The sequence below is a fragment of the Hypoxylon fragiforme genome (genome assembly GCF_022984875.1).
Source record: "Hypoxylon fragiforme strain CBS 206.31 chromosome Unknown GGS25scaffold_8, whole genome shotgun sequence".
NCBI classification, from domain to species: Eukaryota; Fungi; Ascomycota; class Sordariomycetes; order Xylariales; family Hypoxylaceae; genus Hypoxylon; species Hypoxylon fragiforme.
In genome coordinates this window covers 1,534,487-1,555,433 of record NW_026054763.1, presented here as the reverse complement: position 1 = coordinate 1,555,433, position 20,947 = coordinate 1,534,487, and the positions used below count along the sequence as shown (strand labels likewise).

The window sequence follows — 20,947 nt, the reverse complement described above, 5'->3', positions numbered from 1 at the left end:
TTTGATAATCAAACGGAGAAGGTAGGTAGTTTATCAGTACCCATGGGGCATTCTATGTCGCTCATCGATGCATGCATCTGGCCACATTATGAAGCGAAATGTGAGCCCAACTATATGGCCTGACCAGGACAGATGCACGTTGCCAAAAGCGCAAGTTAGTCCTGTTAACATTACAGAGCATTGTGGACGTCTTGCCCACCACGCGCATTGTCGCGTCGTTAGTTGACGAGCTGAGCCGCAAAAGAGCTATCGCATTCCGGCTAGCGCTACGTGGGATGATCGGCCCGCGAATGGTTTGGCCAAGAGATGCGAAGCAAGATTTCTATGGCCTCGCAGCGGGTGGCATTCCGCCAGGAGAACAGGGGTTAAGTGCCGCAGAGCTCTGGCCCGGGTCAGTCTTCTATATGGAAACATATAATCCCACTCGGAACTGAGCTTGCTGTAAAGCTTTACTCGCTTTTGCATAATGCTGAGTCCTTTTCCGATGTGATGCATTTCCGCCTTGAGCACTGGTCGGCGCCAGAGCATGAGACAAACAAGATCATTAAGCTCGTGCTGCTATGAGGCGTGCATTCCAACCCTTGTACCGGCAGGGCTATAACGTATCTTGCATCAAGTATGGCGTTGGCCAAGCAAATATGAGACCTTGACTTCTAAAAAGGTGAGAGTGAGCGGTTAAGTTTGGAGGGGGAGTTCTAGGGAAGGCTAACAGGCGTGACACACAGGACGAATTCCAATTATATCATAGCACTATGCTCAGTCATGGCTGTTTCAAATCTCGACTTCATGGTGCGTGAGAAATATTGGCAGGATTTAAAGGTACGTGGAGCATATTAATTTATAGTTACGAACACTTGAATTAAGTGGGCAAGGAGTCTGCGCCCAGATTTACATCATCCTGAATCATCATGAATACTAGGTACCTATATCAGGCGCAGTTACTAATCGTATCTAACGGCGTCGTTCTTGCGGCTATTAGGTGCATACTGAATTGACTAGGGGTAGGTGATGATACTCCGTTTCCAGAAGATCTTTCTAGCAAACATTTATCTCAGACGGTCGAGTATAGCTGGCGTAGGGATCGCGCGTAAACTGTTACCCCATAATCCCGATCCGATGCAACCACCACCGAAGGTATTGCAGATACTATGCAGGTCATAGAGCACTCCATGGGGATACTCTACTATGCTCACGTCAGATTTAGCACATGGTGTCACCTCGAAACTTGGGAAGAAAACATATCAGTCTACTACCTATTTTCAGCTCTTCGCACTCGCCTAGACCATATCATGCTTTATACACCGCAAATTACTATTCGGACTTAGTGTGCATATCCAATCAATGTTATGATTTCATCGGTTACGAAATCTTTATCTTTACATGGGATGTTCGAGCTATCCAGCAAATAGAGCATGGGAGTGGATAGGTTAGGTAGGTATGGAGTGTAGTACCTAACTATACTAGGAAAAAGATCCTAAAAAAAGAAACACGATCTTGGATCCTGCTGTGCTTATGTGATATGTTACACTAACAGAATATCCTTCAAAATATCCTCTTTACAGACTATACTAAGGTTAGTGTGTTACACCATTCAGTGATGTGCGGGATATACTACCCAGATATTCATAGACAGATGCATACCTACCTGGGTAGGTACCTAGCTATACTTAGGTAGCGTGCCTAGCAGGTAGGTAGGTAGGAGGTGAGTATATATTTAGTCCTGTACGTGCTGTTCAGAGCCGTGTATGATGTGCAACACCTAGTAGTCACATAGCACCTAATCTCTATCTTCACCGTTGTACGAACCTTACACGCAATGGTCACTCAGTTCAAAGCCCTCATATTCGACCTTGGGGGAGTTCTGTTAGAATGGGATCGTAGTAGCGTCAACGCTTTATCGCGTAGTCAATTCTCAACTATTATGAACTCGACGTTCTGGCACGATTTAGATAGGGGGAAGCTCACAGTCAAAGAAGCATGTGATGTAAGTAACGAATCAACCATACTATACTCTATATGCCATATCTTCAACATGATCTAAAACTTTCGGTAGCATTTCGGCAATGTACTTGGAGTAGATCCTTCCATAGTCGAAGGGTCCCTAGACCAAGCCCAGAAATCGTTGACAGCCAACATTCCCCTTGTGCAAACCATCTACGATCTCAAGGCCTCAAATCCCGAGCTCGAATTCTACGTCATGTCTAATATCTCGCGCGTGAGTGCTTCTTTCCTTCTCCTCTTATATAACATACCTACCTAGCTAAAAAGCCCACAGGAGCATTTTGAAGTTGTCCAAGCCTTAGACATACCTTGGCCAATGTTCAACAGATCATTTGCATCAGGGCTCGAAGGCATGCGCAAGCCTGACCTATGCTTCTTTGAACACGTCATTAAAGAAATCGGACATGATCCGACGGAAATGATATTCCTCGACGACACGCCCGAGAATATATGCGCAGCCCGATCCTTGGGGATCCACTCCATACTGGTCGACAACCGACTGGCCAAAGTCGGCGGGACACTGCGGAATCTCATGGAAGACCCCCTAGCTCGCGCAGGAGATTACATGGAAGCCAACGCCAAGAAGCACCACTGCGTTGTGGAGGGCCACGACGACATCATCCTCAAGGACAACTTCGCGCAGCTCCTCATCTGGGAGCTCACTGGCGACGAAGACATAATTTACCTGAAATGGCCCACCGGGGCACTGAGCGGGAGTCCAGATAGCAAAGTCAACGGTAACACCCAGCCCACGACCTTCTCTACCAGCGACGTTGAGAGCGGCCTGTGGAACTACTTCTACGAGAAGCCTGCCCTCACCACCCGGGAGTTCCCGCCCGACGCAGACACGACAGCGATAGCGTACCTGTCCCTGCCCCCGGACCGTCTCCGCCGCGTGGCCGACATCGAGAAGGTGCTGGACCTGATGGTGGCAAACGCGGACCCCAGCGGCATAATGCAGACGTACTTCGCCGCCTCGCGGCCGCGGACCACGCCGGAGGTGTGCTGCAACATCGTGCGCGCCTTCCACCGCTTCGGCCACGGCGCCGACCCGCGCAAGAAGCAGACCGAGGACTGGGTCGTCCAGTGCCTGGCCAACGGCGCCTGCCTCGACGGCAACAGGTACTACTCGACGCCCGAGAGCTTCCTGTACTTCGTCGCGCTGCTGCACGCCGAGTGTGCCGCTACCACCACCACCACCACCACCACCACCACCGCGTCGTCGTCGCTGAGAGAGAGGCTCGAGGTGGTGAAAGTGAAGCTCGGCGAGCGCCTCGACATGCCCACGAACCCCGTCGCGCTCGCGCTGCGGATATCCGCATGTCAGGTCGTGGGGATCGATCCGCAGCTCTACCGGAAGGACCTCACCAGGCTGCTGGACCTGCAGCAGGAGGACGGGGGGTGGCCGGCCGGCCACTTCTGCTGCTACGGGCGGACGGGCGCCAGGATAGGCAATCGGGGGTTGACAACAGCGCTGGCCATGAAGATCATACGGCATGAGAGAGCGTTGGCAAGTAAGCTCTTCTTCTAGGTGTTCTGACCTAGGTAGCGGGTTCCAGATATATATCGGCTCGGCGCTTTTTATCTTTCTACAATCTTGCAACTAGGTACCTAAATATACCCTACCATCGGCTATCGTCAACCGGGACAGACCGGGTCCGGGACACCGGTTCCCCACCAAAATCCACTAAAACTCACCATTTTTAAAAAGGTGTAGCTAGCTCAATAAAATCGATAAAATTATGCAGTTAAATTCAATCTGTAGACCTTTGCAATATGTACATATAATTGAAAAGTTGGGCTAGTAAGCTTTCCCAGAGCGCGTGCGGCGTCTCTCTGAAACAATCTCTTCCTGGGGCCTATTTGCCCCATCCGGCTCTGTATGCGTTTCCTCATCCATAAGCCGCGCCACGCCTTCTAGATTGTCTTCAACTGGATCAGAGGCTCCAGGGGGGTCTAGCTCCTTCATAGCCTTAAGGGATAAGAATTTCTGGTTGGGATTAGGTATCCGACGCCGGCGTTTTGTACGTAGCTGCTCCACCTCACCTTGAGCGGCTTCCAGCTCCTTTTTGTACATTAACTCTCGGACCTGATACCTATTGAGCTCCTTACGGATATCTCTGCATAGCAGGCGAGTCCCTGGGGTTGCATGAAGGGCGTGTTGAGCAAATCTAACGCCTACGGACGGAGATTGAAAGGCGGCACCCAGCTGCTTTCCCTCCCGCTCCTCTTCTTTTACTACAGGAACCGTACCTGGCTCCTTTTTGCATTCCGGATGGTCCTTGGCCTTACGTCTTGAGATAGGCCAATTCCCTGTTGTCCTGAAGCCGGCCTTGATATTCCTTACGGTAAATGCCGCTTCCCGTGCTTTTGCGTAGCAAAGAATAAAGGAGGCCCTATCAACGGGAGCCGCGTTTGTGGCGGCGACGTGATCACTTAGATGCTTGGAATAGGCACTCTTTAATGCATTAAAGGGACCATTATCGAGTGGTTGTAGGCCGTGAGATGTGTGGGCGGGAAGAAAGCACAATTCAATATTGTTGAAATAGCATATCTCCATAAACTCATCCTAACAAATATTAACAAGGGTGGGTCTGAATAAGGGCATATATATCGTAATAAATACGCGAAAAATACAAAAATAGGATTAATGAATAGAGAATTGAATGGACTTACTGTTGTATGGCTTTGATGGCCATCACAGATCAAAAGGCGGCGGTCGTCCTTATGTTTTTTATGAAGGTTGGTTTCGGGGATGAATATCTCCTTGAGCCACTCTACTGCAATATGGTTATTAGACCAACCCTTGTCGGACGTAATAAACCTCCAGTTGAGTGCTGATCTCATCTCCTGCTTAAAGTAGCTGCTTTGCAAGTACTTTCCTTTGAATATTATCCCAGGCTCAAGAGCTACACCAGTAGCACTGATACATTCAATGAAGGATGTCCAGGCTCTTTCTTGTGGGCATTTCAAGTGCGCCTCTCGAGTTTTAGATGATCCAAGAACAAATTCAGTACTAGCTGATAATTATTAGATATTTAGTAAATAATAAAAACAAAAATTAGGGCCATACCTTGTCCCATCATCAATCCCCCCTCATCCATGTTGTAGGTAAGATCAGGGCTGATATTCCCGTATATACCCTCTCTGGTATCAAAATACCAGTTTACAGCTCTCTCATTGAAGCTATTAAAGCGGGCAGCCTCCATCCTACGGCCTTTTTTCATCCGTATATCGGGGTGGCGCTTGTGAAATCGTCTGACCCAGTTGACGCCAATGGGCTCAGAATAGCCGTTGAGGGTTGAATATTTAGTCGCGATACGGCGTACAATATCCGGCCGGGGGGCATATCCGATGGTTTCCTGCCTTATTATCCATGCAGCTAGCATATCCTCTTGATCCATTGTCAGTTTCGTGCCGATATAGCTACCTTTTCGTGGCTTTCTCCCGTGCATCCGGGCCGAGAGTGTGGATTTAGGGACCCAGTGCTTTTCGGCCGCTCTACGAAGAGATAGGCCATTTTCAGTGATATCAAATATAGCGTTAGAAACGTCTTCTTCTGTATATGAATCCATTGAAAACTAGAAGTGATTTGGTCTATTGGTTCTATCTGAAAAGTGTGTTCTATTCCGGGGGTATAAATCCTCATTTTGGCGGCATTTACTCCTATTTTCAATACCCGATATCTCCACCTACAATGGTCCAAATTTAATAAAAACAGCCTCACTCCATAGACCTTATTCGAAATAACCATGGAACGAGAAATTGGATTTATATAAATTTATTTGGTTGAGGGAGGCGTATTTCCAAATGGTGACTTTTAGTGGATTTTGGTGGGGAACCGGTGTCCCGGACCCGGTCTGTCCCGGTTGACGATAGCCGATGGTAAGATATCATCAGCTTGGCTCCAAAGGGCTAGATATTGAGCTAGGTAGAAATGCCACGCGTCATAAAGTATTGTGACAATGGATAGGTATCTTCTATCGTCCGCGAGCAGATATATATGCGCATGCCGGCGACATAATCGTTGACCGGACTTGAGGCAGCGCTAGGGTTGCTATCCCCATTGTCACGCATGGCACTCTAGATCGCTGCGCCAGGGTACGTGTAGCTACGGTATGCCTAACGCGTTGAACAGATATGCGTTGAGGTTAAGCTGGATACCTGAATTGCATAAGATGAGGTAGAGATGTTATATATATATACAGGAGATGTGAACACCATTATCACCCTTTGATCCTCTTGGAGGAGGTGAGGGACGTTAGTTTGGGCGTGGGGAATGAGGGGCAGTGGGAGGCGGTTGAGTTTTTGAAGGTGAGGGGATAGGGGGGTTTAGGTTAGGTAGAGGTGAAAGGGGCGGGTGAAAGGACGGCTGGGTAGGTATGAGGTGCAGGAGCTGGAGAATGGATGTAAGAGCAGTGTATAAAGAAGAACAGTTATTCTTCTCATTGAAACTTAGCTAAATAGTGTATAAAATTTTAACCAAAATTTGTACATACGATATATTTCAAAAGTGATAGGTTTGGGGACTCAGGGGTACCTAGGGTAATTCAGGGGTAAATTTAAGGCTTGGCAATTTCGAAGATACATCCATACTATTACTATACCTCGATCTTCGAGGAAATACTTACGACAGAGGGAATCGAAGCAGCTTGTGTAGGTATCTATATACCTGTCCACTACTAGGTATAAATCAACATTTGGCATTTTTCATTTCATCTAAATACGACGATCTTGAGGTCTTTACAATCCCGACTTCATGCATGGGCAGCTTCAATTTGACTCATAAGGAAGCTCACTCTGAATTGTGTTATTATATACAGAGCAGCTACTATGTTTCACGTTTCTAATGAGCGTCCGAAAGCTTATTGATCAAGGAGTGAATCCATATCGCAATCGACATAGGGAGTCCAAAAAAGGCCCAAGGCCCCAAAATCTGCCAGACACATTCAAGCCTGGACAGCGGCCTCACTGGACTTTTCCGCATCAAGGCGGTGGAAACCTCCCTGGGCCGCCACATCCTTCTGGAGCACAACCATGCGCTTCTGATCGCCGGTAGGGTCCGAAGACTCGCCTTCAAGCATCCAGGACAGGAACGAGTTGGTGTAGTTGGGCTGGAAGCTCTCGTCGAGGACGCCGAGGCGCTTGCCGTACCTAGTGACCTTCTGCCAGTCGCGCTGAACATTCTTCAGATCCTTGGAGAAGTAGGCGAATGAGCGCTCGAAGATCTTACGGTTAAGATCGGTGCCCATGACCGGTTTGAACTCGACGTACTCGGCGTACGCCTTCTCCGGCTCGGCGAGAACGAAGTCGGTGGCCCGCTTGACTGCACGCATGAATGCGCGCACCTTCTCCGGGTTCTCGGAGATGAACTTCTCGTTGCCGATGTATAGGATGGTGCAGAAGCAGCAGCAACCTAGCTCGGCAAGTTCGTCAATGCGCAGCATCTGCACGTCGCTCTTGGGACGGCCCTGCGCAGCAAGCCACTCTTCGAGTTCGACCATCTGGACGTTTTCGAGGCCGATGCCAGCATCAATCTCGCCTTTGATGATGGCCTTTGAAACGTTCATGCCGCAACGGACTGCGGTGTAGTCCGCAGGGGTCATCCCGTAGTGCGAGGTAAGCTCATCAATCTGAATCTGCATAGATTTTTAATGAGAAAATTCCGAGGAGGCGTCAAATCATGTGCAGATACCTTTCCGAACTCGCCTACATAGCCAATTCGTTTTCCCTTGAGAGTCTTGAAATCGGTAGTAATACCGCTGTCCTTGAGGTACACAACGCCTGTGAAAGGCTCATCGAGAAGGGAACCAATAGACAAGACAGGAAAGTTTCGGGCTTTGGCCTACGTCGTAACTTTTAGCTTACGTTTGCCTGGAGAGTTATTGTTGAACGATGTCTTACAGCAAGGGTGTGGATCATGGCCTTAAATCCAAGATCGACCTTTTCGGTGCCGATGATTTCGGTAACGTCCTACGATGTCTTAGCATTTAGGATGCATGTGAAGCTTGCATGATGCGTACGCTAGGGTCGTTGGGTTCAAGCAGAGCAACCTTGATGCCCTCATCCTTGAAGTATCCCTTCGCTTGGGCAAGGTAAAGAGGGGCATGGTATGGCGTCGCATGCCTGATATTGTTAGTAATTGATCACTTTTAGCAGATACTTTCATGCTTGCCAGTTGGTCAAGAACGTGATCTTGTCGGTAGACATGATGGATCAAGCAATGCTTCGACAGTCAATACCACACTGATCAGACAAATAGGGGGAGGAGAAAGTAGCATGTCCTTTCGCTGGAATTATCCAGATCAAGTTTGAACGGTGTAATCTCAGCCCTGATGTCTTTCTAGTGTCTGATATCACCTCTCGATAGATCGTATCATATCAAAAGGTGATTCATCACAAAATCAAGAACATCGAGCACCCGCCATGCGTTTAAATAACGTTACCTTGATACTGAGATAGCTCCATGATGGGAGATGCTTCCATTAACCGTACCGATGGAGTGAGGTCTTAGATGAGATTTTAATAGGTAAATAGCTTTGTAGTTGAGTCTGGTTATCACGATCGCGGGAAGAGAGATTGGTGAGTTGGAAGAGAGAAGAGAGAAGGTAGGCGTCTACAGCACAGCACAGAAAAGGACAGGAGGGCTCTTTAAATCGGACAGGATGAGGGGTAAGTAGTAGTAGTACGGCATAGTAGTAGCCATTCGATGGTGGGTCGTTCATGCAGTCTATTCGTCATATTAATCATATTAATCTGGCAAATCTGATGGCCGGTTTATTTATCTCAGGGGATCATATCGTTTTAACTCGGTTTGAGACGGTCTAAGTTTATCAAGACTTAGATGCCTACTATTTACCTTAACAACATTTGAATCATTGAACCATTGAATCATTACCACGCAGGCGTCTATTTCGTATTTGAAAAGTTAAAATCCTTTGTTGGTCGTATGGATCATCGTCAGTTGAGAACCTTGGAAGTTTGACGACTAGATTAGCGGCACTGCCTCTTAGTGTATCTTATGTACATAGTTATGTACCTAGTAAGGGCAACGGCGAGCCCAAAGTAGACAGCAAGCATCCACTGATAGTCTGGTACATGTGGTGACCGTTGAGTCACAAGGACAAGGCAATAAGGTACAGTGTTTGCACAACATTGAATGTAGTACAACAAGACATGACTGCTGTTGCCTGAATCATCTTTGAATCGTCTTTCAACCTTGCAATCCATGAATGATGATCCATCCAACCAAAACTGCCAATTGATCACCAACTAGGTCGTTCTAGCAGCCCATTGCCTCAGCCTCAGTCAGGTACATACATGGTAATTTATTTCGTATGTGTATGTAGGTACTCACTAGATCCTACGCTTTCAATGTGTCCTGGTATATAAGCCAACGTCAATGCTTTCAGAATTATGACTTCCCGTTTCTCAACACCACATCACTTGTGCTTGCTCATCCCGCAGACGTATTCCCAGCACCAAATACGTCCAGAGCAGGTCGGTGACTGTATCAGTACTCATCACATTGACTTACCCATCAGTAGTCCCTTTCTATTTGAGCAACTATCACTACCTGGGTAGACAGCCTGCGCTATAATCTGGACCGAGAATGTCGCATCTCCCAGACCCTGAGCAGCATAAAACTGCTGGTGTTGGCTTTCATACCTCGCCTAGTGCTCTGCTTCGACGCCGTCGGCTTCTTCTCGACATCCAAGAACTCGTTGAAAAGCCTTACCCGAACATCAACGTACATGTCCGCGATGACGACCTCAAAACAATTTGCTTGGTCCTCACCCCTACCAACTATAAACCTCTTCATATCACCATGAGCCTTCCGGATCTGTACCCGGTACATCCGCCTGAGATGGCCATGAACTCAACAGTTTACCATCCAAACGTTATCGGGAATTTTATTTGTGTCACCATCCTAAGGCCCCATATGCACACTCCGGCGTACACCCTGAGGGGCTTAGCAATCCAGATATTGAGCGTTTTCTCAAGCGAAAGTATCGAGCAAGATTATGGAGCCACAAAAAAGTTGGATAATTACAAGGACATAGACAAGAGGTTAACTGATAGATTCGAGTGTTCACACTGTGATTTCGGAAAGACGAAAAGTATTGGTAAAACTACACAGCCGTGTTACGATGCGCGCACAGAGAGCAACCCGAGTCAATGGCCTACGCCTGGAGAGAGAACCGAACCACTATTACACGATCCGACGCAAGACGTTCAGGTCGCTCTACCCATCCAAAAGAACGAGACAACAGCTTGCGAAATCGACAGACTACCAAAGGAGCTGCTTCTACTCATCATCGACCACCTAGAGTTTGATCATTTGACAAAATTTGCCGCTGCCTGGCCGAAGGTGAGCGACCTGATGATAGAATTCGACGTCGTGCGACAGCGTGAGCTGCAGTGCTTCTGCCTCAAGAAAGATTACAGGGCTGTCAAGCTTGGTGTGGGCGTCGAGATTCAAAACGGGTATGTCGCATCGGAGTTCGACTTTATCTCCCAAGAAGCCTTCCATCATTGGAAAATTCGCGAATCCATAAACAGGCTGGGATTTCAGCATTGGCTTCCTTTGCCCATTTCACACCCTCACTGGCGTGGTGTTCGGGGTGACGCTGTAACGTCGCTACGCAAGATGAACAGTGCGCTAAATAAAGGAGGACCGTTCGGCTTTGTCCAGGTGCTAATCGGTTTCATGAATGATGTTGTCGTTCGCCTCAACCAAGTAAAAGTCGAGAATAGGCGTTCTCCCAAATCCAATCTTCGTCACGCGTCGGAAAAGGCTATTGAGTCATATTTCCACCTATTCCACCTTCTCATATGTCTTGCAGTCGAGGATCCATCCTTGGTTAAGCGTGCGAATTCCATGCTGCTAAACTTTAAGAATGGAAAGCGATCCAAGGCCGACTGTCCCAGCCTAGGCCACCTCCTCGTCACATTATTAATATCCGACGTCAAGGTCACCGAGGAAATCATACAGGCTATCATAGCAGAGGCGATCACCAGAAATGTTGTCTGGCTCCTCGACAAGAAAGGGGCAAACTTGCCGGAGCTTTCGCACATGGAGACACAGCCGGTATCTGCCTATCGTCTCGACAAGACCTTTGAGGGCTCGCGAACTTCGTATCGGCTTCTGATGTTCTCCGAACTGTTCCGGCGCACCGCACGACCTTCGCATCAAAAGCCACTAAGCCAAGTCTGCGACGAGCTCTTTGAGCGGCATGGCGCGCCTCCGCGTGGTGCGGCGCAGGAGCTGGCAGAGGCGGTTCGCCGCGTGCACACCATCAACAATTTCCCGGCTTTTCTGAAAGAAATGGGCATAGCCAAGGCTCCTAATCCGGCAAGCTTCACTACTTTCCTACGAAAGACGATTCACGACAGCATGGAGAAGGGGTACTCGGTATGGGGTATGAAGCCGGCATGGGTGCTCGTGCTACGCCGTCGCAAGGACCCAAGCATACACAGCGAACCGATGACCGAGTATGAGAGACATTTCGTGGAGCAGAATGAAAATGGCTATCCGGAACAGCACTGCGCGTCCTTCTTCCCCAAGCGGGACAAGGCGGGTGCACCAAACAGGGGTCGCGGGGGCCGCCGTCCGTGAGAGCGTCAGTATTACTAGACAGCTTCTAAGTAAGGAGCTGGATGGGTTAGTACTGAGTGGAAGCAAAAACTGAGATGGATGGAGGTGGAAGGTGGAAATGGAAATGGAAATGGTGGCAGGGGAGAGAAGATCGACTGCAGGGATAGCTCACACACTAATTTAGTGATAAGCAGGGGTTATAAGGCTTAGAGCTTGCACTAAAACTTAGCGTCGTAGTGCACTAGCACAGCCCTGGAGTACTTCGTGAGTTGACTGGCCAGCAGACGTGAGCCACGATCACGAAGCATCAAGAAGAAGAAAAAACATGAAAGGAAAAAAGACTACGAGGGATAAAATCACCAATGTTTTACAGACAAGTTAGATTCACTGTTTTTTTCAGATATCTAGGTAGTTAGGCCGTAGACTTGACGGTCGTTGTATTAGACCCCTTTACAATCATGAGCAGTAAATATGAGTTACATCAATATTATCAATATTTCCATGGTAATAATTCTTCCATGGACGTTTTACATGGCTACTTACCTAGTACCTACCTAGACATAGTGTCAGGCGGGGAATCATACGTTTGACACTCACATAGGTAGGTAGGTAGGTACCTATACATCACTCGCTTCTAGTACATTCTATTCTATTCTATCATATACAACGAGGACAAAAAGCCTGCTGCCTGCAGCTATGTTGTCGTCTATATTGTACCTAGTACTGAGTGGAGACATAAATACCTCGGTACCTAGATCTGAAGCCTTATATATAAGGCAGCAATATCACAACCCTCACCGGCGATACCATTTCTCCTGAGTACCGAGTACCCTCCCCAAGGTACCTCTCGACCGAAGTTAAACTTATAGGTCCCCGGAAAGCAACATCTCTCACTTCCTGGGTGAAAACTCGGGTACCTGAGTTTTCAACCTAGGTTGGCTCAGTGGTAAGGCGCGAAAACCACCAGGGCTCCCCAGAAAGTGCGGGTTCAGAACGAAAACCACTGTGGGACCCCCGAGGGTGCGGGTTCAATCCTACCACAAACCTTTTGCTTTTTTTTCCTTTTCTTTTTTTTTTTTTTTTTTTTTTTTCTACAATTCTTTTTGGAATTGAACACCACCACTTATAAAATGAAGCTTGAGTCACGTAACGATCCCCAAGACGGACGACTCGCAAGCCTCCCTCCCTCCCTCCCTCCCTCTCCTCGATCGCCACAACTACACTAACCAAGAAAGCATCGTCACATCGCTTCTCCTCCTCCTCCTCCTCCTCCTCCAACACCACACAGTACCCAAGGCAGACTTTCTCGAGCGCTTGCCGTTACCACGCCCCCGCGTCGCGTGTCACTCGAACGGCGCAACATCGACGCCCTTTCCAAGCGCGGGCGCACGAGGACGACGAGCGGCGGTTGTGGCGCGCGGAGTGAGTGGTGGGGATCCCTGGGATGCGCTGGCGATCGTGGCGGGATTGCTGCGATTGTTTTTGTTTCCTTTGGATGCGGGGAGGGGAGGGGAGGGATAGTGTTAGTTTGGCCTTGTTGGCGATGTGCTTGCTGAATGGTGAGATTCTGCATACCTAATGGGTTTGATGGGAGGGGGGGGGGGGGGGCTGCGGGGGACATGACGGCAGCGCAGTTTCGGGAGGAGTGCTGTGTCGATGGGATACAAGCCCCCGACGACGTGCCGAAGCTGTCGTATAACAAGGGCTGTCGGCTCATGGATGTTGGGCTTGCGCGAGAGGGCACGGAGACGAAGGGGCGTTTGTGGGAGTTGGGGCGCATTACTAGGTATTTCGACGAGGAAATTTAATAATGCTGGGTTGGGATTACCTACAGGAGCATCGGTATCTGTGCCGTCTCTGCGCCGAGCTACACGAGCTTTCGGGAAACAGGACTTGCGCACGCAGGAAATCGAACGTTCTCTAGACGATGATATCCGAGGCAGCGACCTCTACAGCGTGAGGGAGAACTACATGCTCATGATGGCGGTGGCAGTGGCCAAGACAGTCCGCGAGGGAGGGTCGCTGAGGGTTGGGAAGCTTTGGGACCCGGAGGGACGGTCACGAAAGGGGGGGGCACAGCGATTTTCGTGTGGGATGATACTCAGTTTAGGGATGGCGATGACGGGCCGAGGTTTGTGTTCACGTGCCTGCAGCCCAGAAAGGATGGCTTCAGTGGACACGATGCCTGCGATGTGGATCGGCACGCGTCGCTCGGGGTGGACTTTGAGGGAGGGGGCTTGAGAGGAATCACAGGCACGAGAGCGTGCATTGTCCCGCATCTGATGATCCGGTGCTGGATCCATGGGATGTGCTTTTCTTTTTCGCTGGATGTCCGCGGCGAGAGGTCGTTTTCCCCTGGCCGCGCGCGCGCTAAGGAGTATACCAACCTCATGAGCGATGACAGCGCAAGATATTTTTTTTTTATTTACGGTGACGATGAGAATAAAGCGCACGTGTGTCTCGGCCGGACTGCCTACCAGCCTACGTGCCTACTACTGTATATGCACGGCATACTTGGCAAAAAGCAACACGGTATTCGTTTAGGAAGCTATCTACGGCGGAAGGATAGCCCTGCAGGAAGCAGGAAGCAAGGCGTGGGCGGGATGGATGCGATTGATGGATGCAAGATGCAAGATGCAAGTTTGGGGAAGTGGAAGTTTGAAGTAAATAGGGCAGGTCGGAGTTGAGATTTTTTTCCCAGCGCTGTGGTATGGAATTTTACAATCAATCCCTCCAGAGTCCAGAGGTCTGCAGGTTGGTCAGCCCAGCGGGAACCCCTGCCCCCTTGGCTGAAACCAGAACCAAACCAAAGCAACCCGTTAGAAGGCGTAAGGAGGTCCAACATCTCGGGATTTTTATTTTTTTATTTTCTGCAAGATGAGATGTAAGTTAATGGTGGCTTGCAGGAATAACGGCAGAAGGAAGCAAGTGACTTGCTTTACATGTATGTATGACGCGGATCGGCCTTTTTGAGCCAACCACGCATTTCGATAATTTCGATTTTTATTGTAGGATCTATGGGATTCATTGGTTCGAGGTGTACGGTCGATCGAAGCTGGCTTGAGTGGACAAAACAAGCGCTGCAGTGCGTCAATTGGAGATGTTCTGGAACTTCGCGTGCCAAGAGTCTGTAAGTGGATGTTTAATGAGTGATCTCTGAACCCCCCTGCTTCGTTCTAGTTTGATAATTGCGTTCATGATAGGTTGATCGTTCGCATCGAATGACATACATACAGACCTACATAATACATATGTATATGCAGGTACTAGCCTAACATATTCAGTTGGATGTAAAGTAACCTTGAGGGATCTGAACAGTGAATTATCCGAACTGTCGTTATACAAACATCACGTAGATATATCTCACCATGACTAGAGGAATATTAATATGTTAGTGGATGAGATCTCATCGGTAACTGGCGTCGGAGATTAAAGAAATCCACCGCTGACCCGACCATTCAGCTCGTACGACAGACATTCGAATTTCGTGGGTTGTAGCCCACTGGAGATGAAAGGATGCTATGTAATTTATTACAGTACGTGGTTACGTCGTGGTAGATTCTTAATTCGAGTGTTTGCATCATAACCTTGGTAGGTATATATTGGGAACTGCCCTTGCTTCGATGTTCCTCTGACTATTCTCGAAGAATTGAACACGCCAGTACGTACCTACTAAGTAGTAAGTACTCTCTCATAGAGAATATCAGATACATATCTACATATGTAGACGCACGATTTTCAGACGGACCGGGATGACGAGTGTTGAAATCGCCTGCAAGTAACGACACTAGTGTTTCTGATTGGTGAAGTCTACCTCTTCCATCTTTTGATTCGCTAGGAGATTTTAGTCAGGGGCATGGGGTCCAGGGGTCTTTACTGCATAGTATGTCTCCGTCTACTGGCCAATTGCTCTTTTCGGGCAATGTCCAATCCGTATTCGAACTCGTAGTCTCGTAATTGTCACTATCTAGGTATCTTGTTTATGCGCCACCTTCAACGGTTCAACCCCACGATACACAGAAACACCTCTAATTTATGGGCTTATGTGAATGTGTTAATCAGCACCTATTTTAGCAGATATTTTTAGCACGAATACTATGTTTAAGGCTGTTTGCTAATTAGATCACTTCCTAAGTTATTTGCTTGGAAATTAACTCTTTAATGCTGAGTACAAGTGAGTAGGGATTTATAATGAGAATTCTCGGTTGTGCCCCATGATGGGTCATGGGAGCCCTGGTAATTTATGGACCTTTACTTACCATACTTAGGTAGTTTACTGGTACTTTACTGGTAGTTTACTGGTAGTTTACTATCATCAACGCTGTAAAGCACTGACCTTGCGGTGCATTTCGAAGCCTTTTTCGGTCCACTCCCGGCCCCTTTTCTCCACAATTCTCTATAGACGACATGAACTAATGCCAGGTACAACACTGAAACTGGACTCAGTGGACTGGACTTGCCGTTTTCTTCTTCCTATCACAACCCCAACCCTACCGCTGCTGCGCTGCTTGTAGTTGTTGTTGCTCTTTTTCTTCTTTCGATCTTTTCTTCCTTCTTGTTGCTTTTGTTTGCTATTTGCTTTATTTCTCTTTTTCGGTTAGTTGATGTAACTGGAACCTACCATTTTTTCATCCTTCCTTCGCCATCCATTGCGTTTTTTATTACGACCCAGTGTCGTCTGGTCCTCTCTCACAACGTCGCAATCACTTCTATTGCGACTATTTACCGCTCTTTCGAACTTGAAATTCTTTACTCTCTTTTTTTCTCAATTTTCTGTCTTGCAGGACTTCCCATCCTGTCTTGATGACAACTAGGTTGCCTGCGTGCCATTCGTTTTCCCGCTTTTTAAAATCACGACTCCCGCCGCCGCCACTCAAACGAACTACCGTCGGCTTCCGCAGCCAAACTCTCGGCGAGCAAAACAAGTAATTGTTCTTGCTTGATTACCTCTTGATCGCCATTCCCCAGACATCCCATCAGGTCCGATTCCTTGGGGTTTCTTCGCGATTTGCTTATTAATATCTTAACGACCCTGTTACGTCTGAAACGCGAACGGTATCTGAGACCAGCAAGTCGCATCACTGGGTTCTTGCTACTACTCTCTCTTCCACCTAATCGGGAGACAGCGCTGAGCGGACACTACGGCAACTTGGTCATAACATTTACCAAGCCGTCGGCACTCGTATGCTTTTCGGACCGTGTTTGTAGAGCTTGGCTTTCCTGGGAGACCTCAAACGCAGCCAACGCGACGTATTCGATAGAATACCATCAAGCTCGAGCATTGCTCTATCTTCTAGGACTAGCTTGTTGTCATCGAACGAGGGACCGACAAAGTTGAACTGGCACGAAGGAGAGCTAGCACTTCTCGAAACGTCAAGCGTACGTGATCCCTTACTCTGCACCAGACCCCTGGCCCCCCCCAATTGGGGTATCCGCAGCCAATGAATTATTTGCACTTGCTGTTGAAATCAATTGCATTGAATCAGAATTTGGTCCATTCCTTGGCTCGAGCTTGCGAGAATCTCTTGGCTTCTTGACGTATGTGAGGATCGTATCACGAATCCGAGTACTGTTCTCTGATCTTCGCTGCTGCATGAACCACGTGAACCATTCATTACCTTGAGATTGAATCCCTTTATTGTAAACTTGACTGACATATGGCAGGCCCATCCAGCAACCACTATCGCTTTCAAGTGACTGGATTACTTAATTGCGTATTGCTGCTGGCTTAGCACCGTGGGCTATTTTCACCTTGCCGTTCGTTTTGATCAAAAGAGTTGCATCAAGTTTGTGTTTGACAACATTCGCGTTGTTCTAAATAAAGTGGAGGAGGATCTCACTGTTTAACCATCAACGACCTTAGCTGACTCGACTCCGCGCGACATCCTCGGTCATCTGCGTCGAAGTCATTTCTTGTGCCACCCGAACGAATACGAGGCCACATAGTTCCCGATCTCGTTTTCGTTTGATTCTCTTTCCTACCGACAGGTTATCGGTTGCCGGCATTGTAGCGACGCGGACTGTTGAGGGCGAGGGTTAGGAATTCGCGTATGCCGTTGATAAAGCCGGCAAACGCCGTGAAGGAATTGGGAAGAATCGGCCGTGTGGAAAGCTGAAAATTCGTTCTGGGCTTTGCAGGACCCAGATTTTTATATAAATGAGTCGATCTCAAAATGGAAGAAATAACGACCAACCATCCGATTTGGGGGGATCCGTCAGAAGAGCGCGAGAACAGGCCGAGACGATTATAAGAGGTGGATATTCGGAGCCTCTGTCAGCAAGGCGTCATAATTTACAGATTCGTGATGAGCAGGGGCAGATTGGAATGGCGATATCAAAACCGACACCAGTGGCCCAGTGGCCTCTCCCCGGCCCTATTTCCGCACCAGCAATGACCGATGCCGAGCCGTATCGACCACCTCCCGGACGATCACAACCACCGCAACGACCCCCGCGACCTAGCAGGACATTATCAATTCTTGACAGTTCTCGTGTTCAAGACCACACACCTGTGTTCCAGTATACACCGCAAGATATCAGGACATCAGAGCTTTCGGCACCCGAGACTATACCGAGTACCTCCTCCAGACGGTCAAATACTTCTTCAGTCGGGTCCATTCCCGACTTCCCGTTACCAGTAACCACACCACCTCCACAACAACCTAGGAGAAGTGTCACTTTAGGCCCACCACCATCTTCGAGAAGAGGGGCCTCTTCATTTTATTCCACGGCGTCTTTTGTTTCACCAATACCAGAGGAGAGCCCGAGGACACGATCACATGCTTCTTATGCATCTAGCGCCGCGATACCGGAGAGTTTTGGGAGTCTCACGCCAGGATATAGCCCAAATTCTCTATATGTTGACGATACGATAGCAGAAGAGTCCATCGCCAGCGACGACGAGAGCCGCCTAGTAAGGAATGCAAGTATAGGGAAGAGGGGGAAACCATCTTTGGTAACCACATCTGGTCCCGAAAAGAAGGATGGATTCTTAAGGCCGGGGCCAAGCCCAGTCCCGGGCGGACCATTTCGAGACGGCACCGGCTACCTCGAGGCTTCATCAAGCTCATCTGGAAACGGTTCACGGGAGGCAGTTGGAGCTGCCGTCACCCCAGAAAGCATGCTAAATGCATTTGAGGGCGCGAGTGCCACGGATCCTTCATCATTACGAAAAGCTACCCCTTCACCAAGGCCATACAGATTTTCCGCCATACGGAGACCGCCACGCCTAGACATAGACGCAGTGAGGAAGGCTGAGCAGAGAGGGAGCTTGACGAGTCTACCGGATTTAATTCGACGGGCAACCAGATTGGCAGCTTTAATGGACAGAGGGCGCAGACCCGCTAGTCGGTTCGACGAGTTAGACTTCCCGGAAGAAGTCTACAATAACGAATCCGAGAAGGAATATTCTTGTGGGTTCCACTGCATCGATTCACGTTGTATATACTGACCAATGGCGTAGATGATATGAGGCATCAGTCCGGGTTGTCGGGTATGCTCGCAGCATTCCCGCCCCCGGGAAGTCGGAATGATGCACGCAAAAGTAGGGCTTCGACGTCTTGGCCTCTAACACGAATGTCATTTCGAGGGCCTCCAGCAGAATCGGATCGATCACTCGAGCCGGAAACAGAGTCGCAGAAAAAGAAGCGCCGTTGTTGTGGATTGCCGATATGCACCTTTTTCGTATTGGCTCTTATTTTGCTGTGTATTATTACAGCCGCCGTCGTGGTCCCGGTTAAGTTCCTCGTTATTGATAAGGCGGCTCAGAGCAATAGGGCAGCACAAGAGACTGCGAATGAGTGTGAGACACAATTAGTATGTGCCAATGGGGGTACCAATGTTCAGCTTAATGGAACTTGTTCGTGCATTTGCTCGAATGGTTTCACGGGTGTGGATTGCACTATTCCTACTTCGCAAGGTTGCACTACGACTTCGATCAGCATGGCCACTACTAGCATCAGCAATGTCACCATCGGCCAGGCGATACCCCGACTCATAAGAGATGCCCAGGCCAATTTCTCAATCCCCCTTGTCGCCACCGAGATACAATCCAAGTTCAACAAGGAAAACCTCTCTTGTGTTATTGAGAATGCGTTGGTTACTTTTGATGGGCAATTCCTGCAAGCACAGAAAGCTCTGTCTGAGGTTTCAAATCTCGATACCGATCAAGATCTTGTGAAGGCCGGCGTAGTTGGGAATGAGGTTCCGATCACACTAAGTGTGCTTCCGGACGTGGACATTACCGTGACAGTTCAGAACCCGGCCGGTACTGGTGCATTTTCTGGGAGCTTTGTGGTAACCACGCTGACTTCCCCAACAACAATTTCCGGCTCTACGATATTTGCCACCACCATCACAGATAGTAACTCTAAGCGAGCAACACCTACACCCATGCCCACAACGGCGCCAGCATCGACATCCACTACTCGGAGCCGCACAACTAGTGCAACTACGACGGCTGCCACGGCTACGCCATCAGCGAGCTTTGATGTCAGCACTGAGATTGTCGACTTTGCCCGCGTGGCAGTGCTGTATATTTTCCAAGAACAGACCTTGGACGATGCCTCGAATGCTCAGACCTCGATTCAGAATTTCTTTCGCGATGTGGGATCTGGGCAGAATACCACATCTGCCATGAATGTCACGCTGGGTGGGGGAAACACGATTGATTTCGTGGACTTGTCCGTCGATATAGGTGACGGACAAAAAGTCGGTGGTCGAGGCGGGTGAGGGACTCGAAGCGGGTAATTGTGACGCATTTCCATATCTCGAATGACGTATCGAAAGAACGTGTCGAACAGAACGGAATAATGCAATTAATTCCCGAAGAGTATGAGCAACATGAGCACGCAAGCTTGTTGAGCGACATGGGTTGATGCAGGCTACGAGCAACGGAGTGGAATGAAATACCTAGTAACCTACCTACCTTATTATTCTATGGTTTTATCATTCTCTCTCTACCAAACTAAAGGAAAAGGACGATCCGAAGTAGATCGGTCTTTGTCTTTTTGTATACATATTTCTATCGATTTTTTTTTTTCACTCACGCATGAAAGGGCAGCACCGGAAGAAGAAGCGCAATTGCATTGCATGTGCATAGGGTTGAGGTTGTTGTTTTAGCGCCGGCGTAGATAGGAGAACAAAAAACACTCTCAGATAGGTAGCTCGAGCTAAAATCTTTCGAGGCAATGTTTAATCGAATTGAGTTTCAAACGTACCATACGTACCATACAATACAGGGGTCCTGAAGGGGCTTTGGGTGATCGGGATTCACTGCATTTGCAGATGTCTATTGCTTTTGGTGCTTGCTTGCTTACTTACCCCGAATATGCGTAGGGAGGTAGGTAG

The 20,947-nt window shown here is 48.6% G+C and overlaps 6 protein-coding genes across 6 annotated transcripts; 5 read left to right on the top strand and 1 right to left on the bottom strand.

The window, feature by feature from the left end:
• Positions 1-88: 88 nt before the first annotated feature.
• Positions 89-434, top strand: GGS25DRAFT_524611 (uncharacterized protein; the record flags this gene model as incomplete). The annotated part of the gene is made up of 2 exons (XM_049264638.1): positions 89-100; positions 177-434. 2 exons carry the CDS (start codon positions 89-91, stop codon positions 432-434), a joined length of 270 nt encoding a protein of 89 aa, XP_049113890.1.
• Positions 435-1,525: 1,091 nt separating this feature from the next.
• On the top strand, positions 1,526-3,745 carry GGS25DRAFT_415603 (HAD-like protein). The gene is made up of 3 exons (XM_049258521.1): positions 1,526-1,984; positions 2,054-2,215; positions 2,276-3,745. The coding sequence occupies exons 1-3, from the start codon at positions 1,817-1,819 to the stop codon at positions 3,530-3,532; spliced, it is 1,587 nt and encodes a 528-aa protein (XP_049113889.1). The 5' UTR covers positions 1,526-1,816; the 3' UTR covers positions 3,533-3,745.
• A 2,953-nt stretch (positions 3,746-6,698) lies between these two features.
• On the bottom strand, positions 6,699-8,733 carry GGS25DRAFT_503541 (NMT1 protein). The gene is made up of 5 exons (XM_049262080.1): positions 8,177-8,733; positions 8,025-8,127; positions 7,906-7,974; positions 7,697-7,846; positions 6,699-7,640 (listed from the first exon to the last, which is right to left on the bottom strand). The coding sequence occupies exons 1-5, from the start codon at positions 8,209-8,211 to the stop codon at positions 6,951-6,953; spliced, it is 1,047 nt and encodes a 348-aa protein (XP_049113888.1). The 5' UTR covers positions 8,212-8,733; the 3' UTR covers positions 6,699-6,950.
• Positions 8,734-9,257: 524 nt separating this feature from the next.
• GGS25DRAFT_503537 (uncharacterized protein) lies at positions 9,258-11,705 on the top strand. Its single transcript, XM_049262079.1, has one exon. The coding sequence runs from the start codon at positions 9,614-9,616 to the stop codon at positions 11,618-11,620; it is 2,007 nt and encodes a 668-aa protein (XP_049113887.1). The 5' UTR covers positions 9,258-9,613; the 3' UTR covers positions 11,621-11,705.
• Positions 11,706-13,218: 1,513 nt separating this feature from the next.
• Positions 13,219-13,840, top strand: GGS25DRAFT_524606 (uncharacterized protein; the record flags this gene model as incomplete). The annotated part of the gene is made up of 2 exons (XM_049264637.1): positions 13,219-13,357; positions 13,434-13,840. The coding sequence occupies 2 exons, from the start codon at positions 13,219-13,221 to the stop codon at positions 13,838-13,840; spliced, it is 546 nt and encodes a 181-aa protein (XP_049113886.1).
• Positions 13,841-17,280: 3,440 nt separating this feature from the next.
• On the top strand, positions 17,281-20,415 carry GGS25DRAFT_415490 (uncharacterized protein). The gene is made up of 2 exons (XM_049258520.1): positions 17,281-19,011; positions 19,062-20,415. The coding sequence occupies exons 1-2, from the start codon at positions 17,757-17,759 to the stop codon at positions 20,327-20,329; spliced, it is 2,523 nt and encodes an 840-aa protein (XP_049113885.1). The 5' UTR covers positions 17,281-17,756; the 3' UTR covers positions 20,330-20,415.
• The last annotated feature ends 532 nt before the right edge of the window (positions 20,416-20,947 follow it).